This window comes from Nannobrachium achirus (genome assembly GCF_963921795.1).
Source record: "Nannobrachium achirus genome assembly, chromosome: 22".
Classification (NCBI taxonomy): domain Eukaryota; kingdom Metazoa; phylum Chordata; class Actinopteri; order Myctophiformes; family Myctophidae; genus Nannobrachium; species Nannobrachium achirus.
Window position 1 is genome coordinate 29,648,684 of NC_137829.1, and position 18,919 is coordinate 29,667,602.

General features: G+C 41.0%; 1 protein-coding gene across 1 annotated transcript in view; it reads right to left on the reverse strand.

Moving 5' to 3' along the window:
- Positions 1–1,140: 1,140 nt before the first annotated feature.
- Positions 1,141–18,919, reverse strand: part of dnajc10 (DnaJ (Hsp40) homolog, subfamily C, member 10) — a 53,430-nt gene continuing 35,651 nt past the window's right edge. Inside the window, exons 21-24 of the mRNA XM_080752507.1 lie at positions 14,247–14,394; positions 11,849–11,974; positions 10,985–11,092; positions 1,141–2,115 (exon numbers count right to left, since the gene is read on the reverse strand). Of these exons, the coding sequence (XP_080608633.1) occupies positions 2,104–2,115; positions 10,985–11,092; positions 11,849–11,974; positions 14,247–14,394 (394 nt within the window). The 3' untranslated portion in view covers positions 1,141–2,103. The remainder of the gene's footprint in view (positions 2,116–10,984; positions 11,093–11,848; positions 11,975–14,246; positions 14,395–18,919) is intronic.

Genomic DNA, 18,919 nt, shown 5'->3' on the forward strand with positions numbered 1-18,919 from the left:
CGCCAAAAAAGGTTTGAGAACCCCTGATCTAGTATCATAAGTACTGTTCATAATACATTACAAGCTCACTGTGAACGTCATAACTTCAGTAAAAGTGTCTTTGTTATACACATGGTTTAAAAAAGAAAAGAAAAAAAAAAAAACATTCAGACCATGTCCCAATATGTGATTTTAGAAACACCAATATTTTGGGGGTTTTCCCTGAAGTTCTGAACTGCCTTCACTGAATGTGTGTGCGCCAATCCATGCTTCATTTTATAGAAGTATCTTCTGAAGTTTTCATGTGAAGGACCCCCAAAATGATATGTATTTGGCCACGGACCCCCCATCTCAAAATACTGAGTTCCAGGGACCCCCCCAGAAGCAAAATTTGAGCTACAAGAAATACATGTATTCAAAGATTTTGACACATTTTCACGACTTTTCAAAAACCGCAGATCTACAGATCACAGAGTGGTGCTGCGCTGTGAGCTTGTGTATCTGCTATTTTTCAATAGATAAAGTATAAAATAATTAAGGCCCCTCCACCTTGGGCCCTGGTAACTCAGTCTGCCCCTGGTCATGAAGCCTTATAATGCATTATAGACCCGACGCCCCCGTAGTGTTGACCTAGCTCTGGTCCATCGCGTCACCTCCCGGTGACGCTCTGACAGACCCGTCGGGAAATGGCTAGACCCCAGTATCTGAGCCCCTCCGAGCGCTCAACATCAGTCAAAATAAACAAAACTATTTCACTACTCACCAAACCAAAGGTAGTTTTGCGTTGTTGAAACTCTATTCTCCGCGGTGGTGAACCCCTCAGCACCCCACCCACTCTGCAAAATACACTATTTTTGGCATGAAATAAAGTGCATCCAACTCGACCGCCGCTTATTTCCGGGTTGTGAACCATTGTATCTGCGGTGGCCGCTAGGTGGCTCGAGGTGGGTGCGTTTTATTTCATGACAAAAATAAAGTATTTTACAGAGTAGGTGGGGTGCTGAGGGGTTCACCACCGCGGAGAATAGAGTTTCAACAACGCAAAACTACCTTTGGTTTGGTGAGTAGTGAAATAGTTTTGTTTATTTTGACTGATGTTGAGCACTCGGAGGGGCTCAGATACTCGGGTCTAGCCATTTCCCGACTGGTCTGTCAGAGCGTCACCGGGAGGTGACGCGATGGACCAGAGCTAGTGTTGACCAAACATCCCTACTATGTGTGTCAGGGTGCATGTGCAGATGTACCGTTTCAATAGCCTGGCAGGCCATCCCACATACTGCGTTCACTCACTCATTCCTTTCCCAGTATGAGGTCTGGACTTCCGCGTATAGGCAGCGAGTATGAGACATTGGCCCCGATCATTTTCTGATCGGGGCCAATCAGTGACTGCGTTTCAACTGCTGTCCGCAAAACATGTGAAAAGCTTCCCCTGATTGGTCTATGTGTAGATGGTGACGTAGATGTTTGCTGAAGCATTTTCAAAACAACATGGCTTCCCTCGATGCAACAAGTGTAACAGTTAACACTGAAACGATAAAACAAGCAATAAGTGAAGTTATTTCAGTGTTGGAATCAATTCCAACAATTAAAAAGGAACAGGAGTATGCGCTAGCGGAGTTCATCGACCGAAAATAAGTCTTTGTTTGCCGTTCTTCCGACTGGCTGCACTTTGATGACAGATGTTTTGCTACGCTGATTGGTTAGAGGAGTCTGTCTGTCAAGGCAAGTACTCCCACCCACTTTTCAAGCTGCCAATAGGCCGTAGGCCAGACGTTATACTGGGGAAGGAATGAGTGAGTGAACGCAGTATGTGGGATGGCCCGCCAGGCAACCGTTTCAACTCATCAGTATTTACAGCTCTTTTCCTGAAAAATGTTTTTCAAATGCATTTTTTCCGCATGGTTTTGTTCTCCAAATCCCCTGAAAATCTACTGTCTTGCCAATGGCAGGACGCGTGAAGTTTTGAAATGGCACATCTGTACACCATGTACAGTACATGTACAGTACATGTACAGTACATGCACGTATGCAGTTCATTCCATCCGTCAGTGTCAGCCAATCACAGATCAACCTTCTGCCTCAATCAGGACAGGCTCCAGGCATCATGGCTCCTCCCCCCCGTCCTCACAGCTCATCCTTGAGACAGAAAGACAGACAGACAGACAGACAGACAGACAGACAGACAGTCAGTCTCTGGTCAATCCAACCATGTATTAACCCATGTCAGCTGTACATCTGCTGTTTTTCAATAGCTAAAGTATAAAACAATCCCAGGCATAAATGGTTTGAATCAGCTTTTCCAATTAATTCATTAAAGGGTTGGTTCACCCAAAAATCATGGGGCCAACATCCAGTCAGCCCTATGCCAGTTCAAACATGAATACAACATCCAGTCAGCCCTATGCTAGGGCATTCACCAAATATTCGAATATTCGAATATCAAAGTCACTATTAGACGTTGTTCACCGAAGTCGAATATTCTTTTTTTTTTTTTTTTTTCCGTCAATGTCCCTGGTGGATGAATTTGTTAATGCTCTATACCAGGGGTTCTCAAACCTTTTTAGGCGGTGACCCCCAAAATAAACATAATTTAATATATTTGAACAGGGGACCCCCACCCTGACAAGAACTTGGAATTGTAGGTATTACATTTAATGTGACTCGGTTCCACAGATAAATATTGTGAAAATAGCAGATCCACATGCTCACAACGCCTCGCAACGCGAGGCGTTGTGAGCATGTAGATCTGCTATTTTGTCCGCCTCTTGCTTACTTAATATTTGACAGTTTGGCCAGCCTGTCGAATATGCGACTATTCGAATACTTTGAGGTCGAATAATTCAAATACTAAAAATCACTATTCGTGAATGCCCTAGTTCAAACATGAATACAACATCCAGTCAGCCCTATGCCAGTTCAAACATGAATACAGTTTCTTTGTTCGCTCCACCGACAAGAGGGGTTTCCCAGCAAAGCCTCAAACTGCAGTCAGTGATGACCAGCGGGGGAAAGAAGCTAAGTACATTTTACTCAAGTACTGTTTAGGCTTTTTTGGGTACTTGTTATCTCTACCCGAGTACGTCCATTTTCCAACCACATCCCAGAGGCAAATGGGAATGGGCCTTAAGATTGTTATTACAAAATGTACGCTGAAGGAGTAGTTCACCACCAAAATGACTTTTTTTCTATTGACTACTCACACCATGAAGACTTGAGTCCAATATATTTTTTTTTATTCGTTTTATTTTGTATTTGCCGCATTCCGCAAAAAAACAAAACAAAAAAACATTATAGCAAAATTACCCCCGATTCCGGATGGGGACCAGAATGCATTCAGGTCCCCATCCGGGAGTACATTTATTGTAATCAAATTATTGTCTTAGGAATGCAACAAAACCCCACATAATGAGAATGTTTACTTTTAGTATTTTAAAGGACTTGGTTGACGCCAGTCATTTTGTATTTCATCTCCGTCTGTGGAAACCTCATATGTCCAAAATTGGTACTTTTTAGGATTCACATTTGAAAATAAAATAGCAAAAGTAGCAGATCTACAAGCTCAAAGCTTGTTGGAGCTTGTGGAACTTCTACTTTTGATGCTTCTGTGTGACTCTGTAGAACAAGGGTCTTCACAAGGGGGTCCGGGACCCCTAGGGGGTCCTCAGAGTTACCACAGGAGGTCCTCCAAATCTTTGTGTGATAGAAACCTTTTTCCTCCTTTTTTATATTAACCACTTGAAACCTAGCGTTCATATTCTGAGAACTCTAGCCAAAAATAGCAGATCTACAGCTCACAACGCCTCGCACTGTGAGGCGTTGTGAGCTTGTAGATCGGTTAATTTCGCAAAGAGGGTTGGTGTAGAGTGAAAGGTCAAGTTTTTTAAGTATTGACAGTTCAACTGGTTAAATATCTGAAAACACACATTGACATTCAAAATACACTAACAATTGTGCTGTCAAACAATGAAACTATGGAATCTATGAACAGGTTGTGGGGGTCCCTGCTTCATCTCTCTCTCAACTAAGGGGTCCTTGGGCTGAAAACATTGAAGACCCCTGCTGTAGAATGATCAAGAAAAGCGTACATTTTGGAAAAAAAACAATATTATTATGGAATATGGAGGTTTCTATCGTTTACTCTAGTAACACTTTTGAATACAGGCCTTGTACTTCACAGAGTGTTTCTACATTGTGGATACTTTAACCTAAGTACAGAAACCAGAAGGCACTTCTTCCCTCCGCGGTGATGCCCAGCGCCCTGTAATGACTGCATACAGCTTATGCAGCATAATCCACATTTTCCGAGGCCAAAACGATCAGGCGTTCACGCTCGGCTTGATGGGAAACGCCGCGCGAGGCCAGGGTGTGTGCACGCATGAGCGTCTGTGAAAACAACCGCTTTTTACTGATCCTCTGGCTTCACAAGACAGGAGATTATGCTGCTCAAGTGCTTAGAAGCGTTTTATGGTCTTTTTTGGAACGGGCCGGCCCGTTGACTTCAGTTGTTTTGTTTTGGAACGGGCCGGGCCCGTTGACTTCAGTTGTTTTGGAGAGAAAGCTGCTGCAAACAGCAACGCCACAGAGGGCAACATCCCGCCACGGGTTGGGTTAGGTCACCGTGACCTTAGGGCTGGAGTGTCCCCTGCAAGTGTCTCCGTTAAGGAGGAAAAGCCATAATGGCTCTAACCCTAAATGACCGTGGAATGCTGGATAGTAGTCAGCTATAGGGCATTCACGAATAGTGATTTTTAGTATTCGAATTATTCGACTTCAAAGTATTCGAATAGTTGAATATTTCGACAGGACTGGCCAAACTGTTAAATATTAAGTAAGCAAGAGGCGAACATTATTATTGTGAAAATTGTGAAAATAGCCGATCTACATGCTGTGAGCATGTAGATCTGCTATTTTCACAATATTGATCTGCGGAACAGACTCGAGTCACATTAAATGTAATACCTACAATTCCAAGTGCTTGTCAGGGTGGGGGTCCCCAGTTCAAATAATTATGTTTATTTTGGGGGTCACGGCCTAAAATGGTTTGAGAACCCCTGGTATAGAGCATTAACAAATTCTTCCACCAGGGGCATTGACAACTCATTCTTATGACTTCCTATCTCGCCAAGCTTTACAAACTATATATTGTTTAAAGAGAAAACAATAAAAATAAGAAAAATAAGCAAATATTCGACTTCAGTGAACAACGTCGAATAGTGACTTTGATATTCGAATATTTGGTGAATGCCCTAGTCAACTAAGACCTGTGGTGGACACTGTACTTCAGTGCTTCTGTGGGGCATTTCTTTTTTTGTTGTTGCAAGCATATGAGACAGAAGGGCAAGGTTCAACTGCCAACCAATAGGACAGAAAGGCCATGAACCCATGATGCAATCCCACACAGCTGTGTTCACTTGTAGTCTACTCCACAGCCAAGCAGAGCCTGTCTGCACTGCAGTGACATGAAACCTCCATTTCAGAACGAAAAATATTATAAATAAAGTTAAGTGTGTGTCACAGTAAACATTCGACAATAACAATGAATATTACAAATATTTCTTTACATGCCATACATAGTGACAGTGATGCCTACACAGACAACGCGTCCCAGCGGGACACGTTGTGAGCTTGGAGGTCTGCTATTTTCGATATTTCTACCAAAAGGAACTTTTAGAAATTTCCCCTGCCTCTATAACATTCTCTGCACGTCCCTGGCCGCTACGCAGCCCTCATGTTGCAACGCTGATCCAACCAATATGTCCATTGCCATTATGGAGATCTCTGTATCTGTCAGTGCTTGTCCCTTTTAAGCCCATATATGGAGCTGACTGACTTGTTTGTGCCCAATGCCATGGCGATTGGCGACACATTGAGGTTAGACAACACACTATGTGGCTGTAGCTACATTGGGAACTGTTAAAGGACAACTTTGTTTTTTTACAACAAGGGTTCATATTTTAGATTGTAATTAGAGAAAAGAAAAAGTAAGTGTTAAAGTGTTTTCATTTGTGGGGCATGCGTACGCATGGGGGCAAGTGTCTTTTTAGACACATTAAGCCAGCAGTTTCTTTATTGCCATTTACAGTAACACTTCTAGCCCCCATAAGTCACATCCAACCATGAAAGGTTGCGTTGTATCTTGGGAATGGGCTTATTCTGTGTAAAATGACATATTTAGCCACTTGTACGCATGCCCCCAACCACTGAAATAAGAATCTCTAAAACAATAGAAAGAAGTAAATGAAATCAATGTAACACTCATCTTTTATATTCTTTAATTACAATCTAAAATATGAACCCTTGTTGTAAAACACTAAAGTTGTCCTTTAAAGGGCAAGTTCACCTCTGGGACAACCAGATCTTATTTTATTGTTGTTTGGGACAAGATCAACACAATCACAAGTTATTTTTTGTGTTCAATCTGTGAGATATTTTAGTATTTCATCATGACTAGTGATGCATTTTGCATCTTATGATGCATCATGCTGCATCATATGATGCAAAATGCATCATCATTCATGCTGAAATACTAAAATATCTCAAAACACAAACAATAACTCAGGATTGTGTTGATCTTGTCCCAAACAACACTAAAATAAGATCTGGTTGTCTCAGAGGTAGTCTCGCGTAGCCAGACAACTATTCCACAATCTCCGAATGCTATATAGAGTCTGGAACGGCAGCTCCCGAACGGCGAGTATCGGAAGTAGCGAGTACTGCACTGAACTGTAGTCCCACTGGAAACATAACAAAAACAAAATAGCTCAGACAAAGTCATTCGAGCGGCCTATTCTTGTTATGGGTGTATAGTTTAAGAAAACGTTTGAAAACATCATGGAGGTAACACCAATAACACCAGAGAAAGACGAAATAACGCCCCCCAGGAATATTGAAAGGAGACTTAATGCTTCCAGTAGGACATTATTGCTACTGCACCAAGGGAGCGGTTGCGTCACATCCGCTTTATCTCGCACTCATCGTTTCTATTTCCGTTTGCCAGACTGTATGCCGGGAGCATTTGCCCAAATCGCGGAGGCAACAGTCTGGCCTTGCAAGACTATCTCAGAGGTGAACTTACCCTTTAACAGTATATGGTTATGGCTGAGTCATCGTGACATGTTTCAAATGTAGGGAAAATAGCCAATCAACAAGCTCACAATCTACAGTAATTTGCACTTTTTTGAACATTTACTCGAGTATACATTTTGTCTACCGCTCGCTAAGAGTGGACAGGGCTCCAACAAAGAGAGGACCAGAGAAGAGAAAGAGATGGGATGGGAAAACTAGGGTCATAAAAGATTATGTTTGTGTAGCCAATAGCCATCTTACTGTAAGTTTAGTTTTCTGTAAACGTGTGTTCCTCTGCTAGATGGAGAGCCAAACAAACTGTCCTGTCCTCTTCACCATACAAGCAGTAAAGAGCTTCTCCTTACATCACTACCTACAGTTTATATCCTACTATCAACAGTCTTGTACAGCTTGTAATATATATTATAAATAGATAATAGCTATATCAGCTAAACGGTTGCAACGATGACAGTAGAGTGAACATTCTAAAAGCTTCTCAAGAGTGGATTAAAAAATCAAACCTCGGTTCGAAGTGAAGCGGTGAACTTTTATTCTATGTGTTCTAGAGTTATGAACTCTGTGATCTATACATTTTTTATATTCTGAATGAATTAATGATTTTATCTGGAGGGCCGAATTGTCTTGTGAAGCTTGAACAATCCTCAAAGTATTCAATCATCAGACCGGGACGGACACTACACACATACGTACGGATGGACGGACGGACGGACGGACGGACGGGACAGGACAGATAAAACCTGTTCATTCTGGACTGATATGACCATATATGGACAATGGACATGGGACACACATTTTGTTTTTGAAAAACCCTATTCATTCTGGACTGATATTCTGGACGTACGGGACAGATAAAACCTGTTCATTCTGGACTGGAATGACCATATATGGACATGAGGTGACAGACATTTTGTTTTTGATAAAACCTGTTCATTCTGGACTGGGATGACCATATATGGACATGAAACACACATTTTGTTTTTGAAAAAACCTGTTCCAAACCGCGTGTCGCCGTGAAAACAATCAGATCTCTGCTTCCCTGGCGTTCTTTTCACCTCATTCATAGATAAAGCTCTTTTTATGTTTCAGAGTAGAATGGAAATCAATGTAACCAGCCTCCGCCATTTTCTCCCTCTCTCTCTCTCTCTCTCTGCTACGGGGTGACGTAATGGACTCGGGTCATTCAGAGGGCAGGCAGCAGCGCGTACAGTTAACCCTTCGTTGTCTCGTCTCTCAACGAGATAACTACTTTTGGCATGGTGACACCTAGTGGCCTTAACTCGTCCCTGAACGAGTTTGGCTCCTTGGGTGTTAAATGAAGAAAGTTATCGAAAAAACACGGTTATCGAAAATACTTTATTTCCCAAATAATTATTAAAAATACATTTTATTTTTAATAATTATTTGGGAAAATGGAAAAAATGAAATACAAAAAAGTTATCGAAAAAACACGGCCTGCTCACGTATTAGGAGGGTATTATGAGTCACCAGGGAAAAAAAATAGTTTTTAATGAATCTATCATGGAGTTAAAATGGAGTTTGAAGTTACAATGGGTGTGTGTGGGGAGAGGCCCTGGGCCTGGAGGGTCTGGTAACATTTACATCAAATATCTAAATATTGAATCAAGCAAATTAAAAACTGTTCAGGGTGTTCATAAAAGCCTAATTAGACGATAAAATTAACACAAGTTTTTTTTAAAGTGACATATCCCTTTAATACAGCGTCACGATTTTAACCACTTTATCCGCGTTTTCTACTTTGGCTACTCGGAAATAGCAGATGTACAAGCTCGTTGCACGTCACTTTGTGTCTCGATGTGAGCTGGTAGATCTGCTGTTCTTGATTTTCTTTTGGAAAATGTCTGCAAATCTTTTAATATAAAGAAAATACATAAGCGAAGAGGTTTAAACTGAAGTCTTTGCTTCTGGACTCCCGCCCCCGTAGCACAAACAAGCCTTTTTATGATGGGGATCCGCGGCCAAATATATCGTTACTGTCGGGCAGAAACCTTCTATCTCCAAGTTTCAGTTTTTTCGCAAAGTAAAGCCTTGCTTCATCACACAAGACCGTCGCACAAAAGTAGTGAAAACAGCCGATCTACAAGCACACAACAATGCGAGGCGTTGTGTGCTTGTAGATCGGCTGTTTTCACTAGTTAAATCACTAGTTAAATCATTTTTAAAATGATAAACACAAAACAAACGGTTTTGGACATACAAGGTTTCCATCCGACAACGACCATATGTGAATTTGTGGGTAGTCCTCGCTGGGTGATCCTTGGCACAAAGAAGTGCGCGTTGTAAGCTTGTAGATCGGTTATTTTTTGGCAAAGACATTTGATAGAGAGTGGAAAAAAAGACTATCAATTAAGTATATTATTAGTAGAGGGTTAAAATGGTACCGGATATGCAGCTCTGCAAATAAAAGGTGAATTGATCCCAGTGCATGACGGAGGACGATATCACAATGAATTAAAGTGAGTGTTTTTTTTTATATCGCTTATCGTCCCATCGCTAACTGAATCTGTACCTTTCCCTATGCAACCATATAATAAATACTTTGATCAATAAATCTGTCATTAAACTGTACACAATAGAACAGTGTCATACAAAATGTAATGCCTCAACTCTTAGTGCTGGTCAGGGTGGGGGGTCCCCAGTTAAAGTATGATTATTTGGGGGGTCCCCAGTTAAAATATGATTATTTTGGGGGACCACTGTAGTAGAAGGTAACACACCTTGGCTGTGTTGATGTATCATGCCATATAATGGCCGATTATCACGTATTATCAGCCCATTGTAAAGGGCCATGCTCTGCCGACTGCTGACTCAGAAGGCTGTCATCAGCCCGTTCATAAGTAATGCAATTGCACCTTCTAGTGGTCAAAAAGAAAAAAGAAAAAAGAAATGGAATCAGTAGGATTCTAACCCAATATGTTGTATTTCCCAGCTACCCGGCGCTACTGCCCACGCTACAGGATCTGTGACAGAGGTTAGGGTTAGTGTTTGGGTTAGGTTTAGGTATAGTTTTACTGAGGTTAGGGTTAGGTTTAGGTATAGTTTTACTGAGGTTAGGGCAGTGTTAATTTTTTCAGCAAATTTTGATTTAGTCTTAGTCTTAGTCTTTTGAATAACACACCATTTAGTCTTAGTCCTGTCTTAGTCTTCTGAAATTGTTTTTGTCTAGTCTAGTCTTAGTCGACTAAATATCAAAACATTTTAGTCTTAGTCTTAGTCTTTTGGGATTAGTCTTAGACTTTTAGTCTTCGTCTTTTAGGATAGTTTTTTTTTTGCCTAATATAACCACACAATTATGAACAAGTCATTGTCTTCTACTGCCTGTTACTTGGTCAAAATTAACCATACATAAAACATGTATTTGGCTTTAATTTCATTGCAGTTACATACCAGTGTTAATTTTTGTAGCCACTAGTCTTAGACTTAGATTTAGTCTTAGTCTTTTGAATAACACAAATAATAGTCTTAGTCTTAGTCTTTTGGAACTGTTTTAGTCTAGTTTTAGTCTATCGACAAAATATCAAAATATTGTAGTCTTTTAGTCTTAGTCTAGTCTGACAAAATTAACACTGGGTTAGGGTTAGGTTTAGGCATAGTTTTACTGAGGTTAGGGTTTCAGAAGATAAAAACACAAAAAAGGGGGTTTGTTCAGCCGCTAGGTAGCTCAGTGAGTTGAGTCAGGCGCCCTGCTATCACTATGATCCGGGATCGCCTCCCACTGAGGGGAGATAAAAATTCGAGTCAAAATGTGTCGACGCATGCGCACTAACACTCTGCCGACTCAGTCGGCAGAGCATGGCCATCCTGGCCCATTACAATGGGCTGATAACAAGTGATAATCGCCCAAGTAATGTGATGATAATGGCAGAAACGGCTGAACCATGTGTAGTAGAAGGTAACACACCTTGGCTGTGTTGTGGAGCCACGGCGCCATTTGTTCCAGTCTCTGTCTGAGGAGCCCAGCGATGGTGTTGGCATCACGGCTGTTCACGGGTTCGCCTGTACGATCACGCTGTCACAACACACACACACACACATATGCATGCACACACACACACACACACACACACACACACACACACACACACACACACACACACACACACACACACACACACACACACACACACACACACACACACACACACACACACACACACACACACACACACACACACACACACACACACACACGTACGTGTATTAATATACTTGAGAGGACATCAACATTTTATGAATGATATTTTTATGTTTTTATTTGTATGCCATTTCTAACTGTAAGACGAAAAATAGCAGATCTACAAGCCCACTGTGGATGGTCTATTTTTCGGTGCAGGACACGAGTGGTGCAAGCCCTAAACCTGACCTCTAAATGTCTCATCCCAAAATCCCAACTAGGTGTAAAAGTAAACCTGACCTCTGAATGTCCAATTAGTTGTAAATGGATCCCCACAAATCTTTCTTTTAACCATAAAACATGACCAGGAGATCCTCACATCTTATTTCTCATGTTCTACCACACTATTTTCACTAATTCTTTAACATTTATTTTCTAAAATGTATTTGATTTTTCTTTTATTGATTCATGAAATTACTGAAAAAAAGAAAAAACGAATTTGATTTTTTATTCATGAAAAAAAAAGCTTTTTTGAAATATGTTTTGAAATAGGCCAAATAATAATAATTGAAAAACTAAATGTAGGACACAAAAAAAACAAAAACAAGGGGACCCATAAAAATGTGCGTGCATGCGTGCGGTGCGTCTCACCGTCTCCCTAGTGGCCAGGTAGGGGTAGAACCTGACAGTGGGGTAGGCCGTGACGCCCGCTGATTGGCAGATCTGGTAATGAGCCTGGCAGTCCACCTTACCCGCGCGCACCTCCCCTTTAATTATCTGGCAACAAGACACAGTGACCCTTTAAGTATCACACACCTCCCCTTTAATTACTGGTCTACAAGATACACTACACCACTAAGATACCCATGTACCTGACTAAATACTGGTCTACAAGATACACTACACCACTAAGATACCCATGTACCTGACTAAATACTGCTCTACAAGATACACTACACCACTAAGATACCCATGTAACTGACTAAATACTGGTCTACACTACAAGATACACTACACCACTAAGATACCCATGTACCTGACTAAATACTGGTCTACAAGATACACTACACCACTAAGATACCCATGTACCTGACTAAATACTGGTCTACAAGATACACTACACCACTAAGATACCCATGTACCTGACTAAACACTGGTCTACAAGATACACTACACCACTAAGATACCCATGTACCTGACTAAATACTGGTCTACAAGATACACTACACCACTAAGATACCCATGTACCTGACTAAACACTGGTCTACAAGATACACTACACCACTAAGATACCCATGTACCTGACTAAACACTGGTCTACAAGATACACTACACCACTAAGATACCCATGTACCTGACTAAATACTGGTCTACAAGATACACTACACCACTAAGATACCCATGTACCTGACTAAACACTGGTCTACAAGATACACTACACCACTAAGATACCCATGTACCTGACTAAACACTGGTCTACAAGATACACTACACCAGGGATACTCAAACTTCTGAACCTGTGGGCCACATTACAAAAATGTCAAGGGGCCACAGGCCAGTTGATAAAATGACATTACTTGATAACTTCTCTCTTTTATTTGCTTTATTTTCACATAACGTAAGACAAATGCAATGTGCATTATTTTATGGCTAGGACTGTACTATTTTGATAGTTGTGCTTAAAGACACACACACATACAGGTATATATATATATATATATATATATATATATATATATATATATATATATATATATATATATATATATATATATATATATATATATATATATATATTATGTGTTCCCTCTCTTGATGTACCTTGCTCTTTACTGTACTCTGTTCTTGTTTTTCTTTTATCTTTTTTTGTTTACTTCTCTGTAACTTTGTAAATAACCTTATACTGCTGTGCTGCCTCTGGGCAACTGATTTTCCCCCTTGGGATAATAAAGGTATCTATCTATCTAGGAATTCCATTTATATTCTGTCAATGACACAACCTGTAATCAAAGTCATTTGCTACATTTTCTCTCTTGTTTATAATTCTGTGCAATTAGCACATTCCACACAAACACTAAAACAAACTAATGTACATTTGTCTGCTATTTGTGTGGGTTGTTGTCTATCTGTCTGTCTGCCTGCTATCAAATGGGATAATGTTAAAGATGAGCACATTTGTACAGAAAATAAACTATAATTCTATCTTAACCCACTTAGTGCCACCACTAGATGGAGCCAACTCCTGCTCAATGGCCTGCCGAAGCCCTATAGAGCAGCTCTGTAGCTGCGCAAGCCCTGCGCAAGCCCTGCGCAGCCGTGTAGTGCGCGATGACTTTCGTGCGTGTCATCACTATGCGCCGGAAGGCCTTGGCTTCCATTACCTCTAGGCTAATGTTATTGTTAAAAGCATTTTTCGGCTATTTTCCCGCGAATAAAGGCTGTCCTCTTCCAGAAAAGCATAGATTCAGAGAACATGGGCTTCAAAGTTGGCCATCTGCATTGGATTACATTGAATAAATCTGCGAAAAATGACTTCGAGGACATTAAGCTGGTGGTCCAGTCAAAATTGCGCTACGGCCAGAAGTGGAAGTGGGTGTAACGATATAGTAACTGAATCGAAAAAAATCAAATTTAATTTGCAATGATCTACTATAATGATATGCAAAAGCATATATCGTACCGTTTTGGCTTTGTATCGTATCGGTATCGTTTAAAATGCAGATAATCGGAATAGATTTTTCCCTTAAAAACATGCACTATTGACAAGTTTTACACAGATTTAATTTCTGCTAAATAGTTAATATATCGATTTTAAATCATCGAATCGTATCGTATCGCCATGACTGAACCAATATCGTCCACGTATCATATCGTCAATCATGCATCGTGATGCGTATCGTATCGCTGTTAAAATGTATCGTTACACCCCTAATAGTTAGCCTGCCTTTAATTATCTTACAACAGACAATATTAATTATCATACAACAGAAAATATGAATTATCATACAACAGACAATATTAATTATCATACAACAGAGAGTCATATTACCCTGGCCAGCAGTTCAAACTCGGGGCTGAAGTGAAGACATGGCTGACACCAGGGAGCGTAGAAGTCGATGACCCAGTGGTCTGAACCCGACATAACCAAAGACCTGAACGTGTCCGGAGTCAAATCTACCGACTGCCTGGGTAGAGAACTACACACGCAGCGGGCGCACGCACGCACGCACACACGCACACACACACACACACACACACACACACAAACATGTACGTAAGTAAAAGTACAAAAGTATTGGTATTAACATGTACTTAAAGTACTACAAGTAAAAGTGTTGCAGCTTGTAGATCGGCTATTTTCAAATAGCCAGGGTATAAAACAGGGCTAAAGTGCTTAATGTGTGTTCTGTAATAGTATAATTTATATCAGCAAAGTAGAGGTCTTCACGGGTCCAATTTGAACTACCCGAACCCAAAAGGACCCGGGGGAAACGGACCCGGACCCATATGGCCCCGTCTATCATTTGGAATTTGAGAACCGTTACCCGATCAGCCCCGAGACGTGATGGATCCGATCCGAACGGCCCCGCCTGTTATTAGAAAAATTGGATCCGATACCCGAGCAGAACGAGAGATCCGAGACCCGAACCTGTCGCCCCGAAATGAAAGAATGCCAACGTTATTATATTAAGAGTTGTATCAGACATATTTCTTACCTAACGTCGCCACGGTGCTGCTGTTGCTGTCAGCGGCGCTGTGCCTCTCGCCAAAAGATGATCTTTTCCCAGACCAGTAAGTCAATGCGGACAGTTTGTAAATACAAATAAATCCATGTTTTTATTCCTTCTTATTTGGCTAGCCAATGCTAATGCTATCGTTTTCTGTCGCATGTGTTGTTCATTATATCTTTCTGCTTTGAGTGTCCATTTTGCTCTGCAGAGCATGACAACACGCAATGACAACTCCATTGTAAACCGTTAACCAAAACGTTACGTTAATATCTTTGATAATAATAACAATCCAACTGATACAGTGAGTGTTGTTGTGACTGAGTGAGTTCTACTTCTCAGTTCTCACAACCAATGCAACAGATTACATGCTGCATCTTTAGTGCCATCGTGTGGCGTTATCTATTTGGTGCAGTTGTTGCGTTCACTTTCACTTCAATCTCGTTCTGTCTCGGCTCCACTCGGGTAACAGGAGATACCCGGGGAACCGGGGCAGACGGCCCCGGCCCCGGCCCGCCCCGCGGTAAAAGCTAGAAAACGGCCCCGTTACCCGGCTCGGTTCGGTTCGGATCAGGGGTAATTTCGGATCTCGGGCAGGTCCGAAGACCTCTACAGCAAAGTAACTAGTAACGAAGGTTTTCAAAACAATTGTAGTGGAGTAAAAGTACAGTATTTGCCTCTGAGATGTAGTGGAAAGTATTGGAAATTGTAAATAGTCGAATAAGTGCAAATACCTCAAAATCGTACTTAAGTAGAGTAATTTAAGTGGGAGGGACATGCCCAAAACAGCTAAATCAAGCTATCTAATTAGCTAATATTGTTGATGATGTCAATTAAATTTTGGTGGCATCCCTATTTTCAACATGGAAACAAATGCTTTTATCTTAAATAATTGCGATTAGGCGATGATGAAATTATTGTCGTATGGCCTCGCCCAACAGTCTCATCCTCTCTAAGTGCAAGGATAGGAGGATGGGAAACACACCATGACGCTTACCATGGGAGCCAAAACTCACACCGGAAGTGCTCTGAAATACATGACAGTGAATGGAGCTGAGCAAGACCAGCTCATGAACAAACACTATTTATGAACGACTGAGACCTTTGTCATATAATCGGTTCAGGAATATATAAGAAGACGTATCACAGGTATTCTTACAATCACTTGCTTTTCGATGTGCACAGTATATAATGAAATAATAATAATAGTAAATAATAATTGTTTCTGCCTGGGAAGCATCGCGAGATTTGGTTCCCAGACAGGAAACGGTGGATAGTCTGGCGATACTTGGCACGTTTAGAAACACACTTTGTGCTCTTTAGATACCTCTATAAAATGACACAGTGCGCACATCGAAAATCAGAAAAAAAAGAATGTGACAAGCCTTTTATTTTCCTGAGCTGAGTATGTTATAAAGGTCTCAACTGTTCAGAAATAGTGTTTGTTCATGAGCTGCTCCCAGGCTGCCCCACAGGCTTCCACTGACTCCAGTGCATTCTACCGAACTTCCGGCTGTAGTTTGGCTCCCATGGTGCGACGAATCTGTCGTTTGGAATTGCAAGATAGAGAATGACGTTGGTGTCTCTTCCTTTGAACAATTCCTTGTCTGAAGTGGAAATTGGGCAACACCCCGCCTTCCCCTTCCTCCCTTTTCTCTAGTGTGTTGGGGGGGGGGGGGGGGGGGGGGGGTGATGAGATTACTGCCACATGAGAAGATCAGACACTGTACACTGCACTCGGGACATGAAAGTAATGTGATCTCAGGTGGTCCCCCCGTTCATAAAATATGTAAACACCCTGATATTTATGGAACCGGGTTCAGATTCTTTCATTTGTTTTGAAGGGAGAGAGAGGGAGAGGGGGAGAGAGAGAGAGAGAGAGATGAGAGAGAGAGAGAGAGAGAGAGAGAGAGAGAGAGAGAGAGAGAAACCCCACAGTATATTGTTATTGTCATATGACATATTGTTTGTGTTAGTAGAGTACTGTGTATTGTTTGCGTGTTAGGTAGAGTATTGTGTATTGTTTATGTGTTAGGTAGAGTATTGTGTATTGTGTATGTGTTAGGTAGAGTACTGTGTATTGTTTATGTGTTAGGTAGAGTACTGTGTATTGTGTATGTGTTAGTAGAGTATTGTGTATTGTTTATGTGTTAGGTAGAGTACTGTGTATTGTTTATGTGTTAGGTAGAGTACTGTGTATTGTTTATGTGTTAGGTAGAGTATTGTGTATTGTTTATGTGTTAGGTAGAGTATTGTGTATTGTTTATGTGTTAGGTAGAGTACTGTGTATTGTTTATGTGTTAGGTAGAGTATTGTGTATTGTTTATGTGTTAGGTAGAGTACTGTGTATGGTTTATGTGTTAGGTAGAGTACTGTGTATTGTGTATGTGTTAGTAGAGTATTGTGTATTGTTTATGTGTTAGGTAGAGTATTGTGTATTGTGTATGTGTTAGGTAGAGTACTGTGTATTGTTTATGTGTTAGGTAGAGTATTGTGTATTGTGTATGTGTTAGGTAGAGTATTGTGTATTGTGTATGTGTTAGGTAGAGTACTGTGTATTGTTTATGTGTTAGGTAGAGTACTGTATATTGTTTATGTGTTGGGTAGAGTATTGTGTATTATTTATGTGTTAGGTAGAGTACTGTGTATTGTTTATGTGTTAGGTAGAGTATTGTGTATTATTTATGTGTTAGGTAGAGTATTGTGTATTGTTTATGTGTTAGGTAGAGTATTGTGTATTGTTTATGTGTTAGGTAGAGTATTGTGTATTGTTTATGTGTTAGGTAGAGTATAGTGTAGTATTTATGTGTTAAGTCGGTGTGTCCGAAAACGTAGTTACTGCACTCTGCCTTTGTAGGGCAGAATACATCAATACAATAAGCAAGGTAATAAATCAATACAATAAGCAAGGCATCAATACATCAACATCAATGCATCAATTGCATAGAAATATCAATCTAGACCAAGCACCTAATCAGTAAAAACGTTATATAAATCCTAAGAATGCTATCTAGCTTTCATGTATGGTCATTGAGGGTAGGCGAGTGCTACGGTAAGTGCTATGGGCTTAGGTGGAGTCTGAAGAGGTGAGTCTTCAGTCCATGGCGTAAACTAAAAATAATAATACAAAATAAAATAAACTGAGGTTGTGAGGGTGTAAAGTCTATTAGATTAGACCAAGGGTCTTCAACAGGGGGTCCGGGCCCCCGAGGGGGTCCTCAGAGTTACTACAGGGGGTCCTCCAAATCTTTGTGTGATTTTTTTTGTATTAACCACTTGAACCCTATCATCCATATTCTGAGAACTTTAGCCAACAATAGCAGATCTACAAGCTCATGAGCTTGTGAGCTTGTAGATTGTCTATTTTTGGCAAAGAGCTTTGGTGTAGAGGGGGAAAAGAGCAGACCAAGTACTGACTGAAAGGTCAAGTTTATTAACACTCAGGACGCCACCATTCACTTGCGCTTTATTTTGAAGAGCCCCGGAAGCTCCGTGCGTGTGCACGTGGGTGTACACTGACGATCCAGGAAGGAGATCTGTTTGTTTACAAACGGTCGCGAAAACTAAAATCCTAACCGGGGCCGACCATCACGGCATAGTGTCGCCGTGAAGACAAGCTGATCTCGGCCTCCTCGGCGTTATTTGCACCTTATTTCGAGATAAAGCCGTTTTTATGTTTCAGTATAGAATAGGAGTCAATGGTTAATGTCCGCTCTCGGTTGCTTCTGGCTGCGTTGCGTCATGACGTATGCAGTTTTTTCTTTCACCAGCACCCGTAGCAAGCGTCTGAGATGCGGGTTACCATGGAAACCTTATCTCGTCTGTGAACGTGTTTGGCTACCAAGAGCAGCCAAACTGTTAAGTAGTGACAGTTCAAGTGGTTAAATATCTGAAAACACACATTTACACAAATCCAAAATACACTGATGATTGTGCTGTCAAACGATGAAAATATATGGAATCCATGAACAGGTTGTGGGGGGTCCCTGCTTCA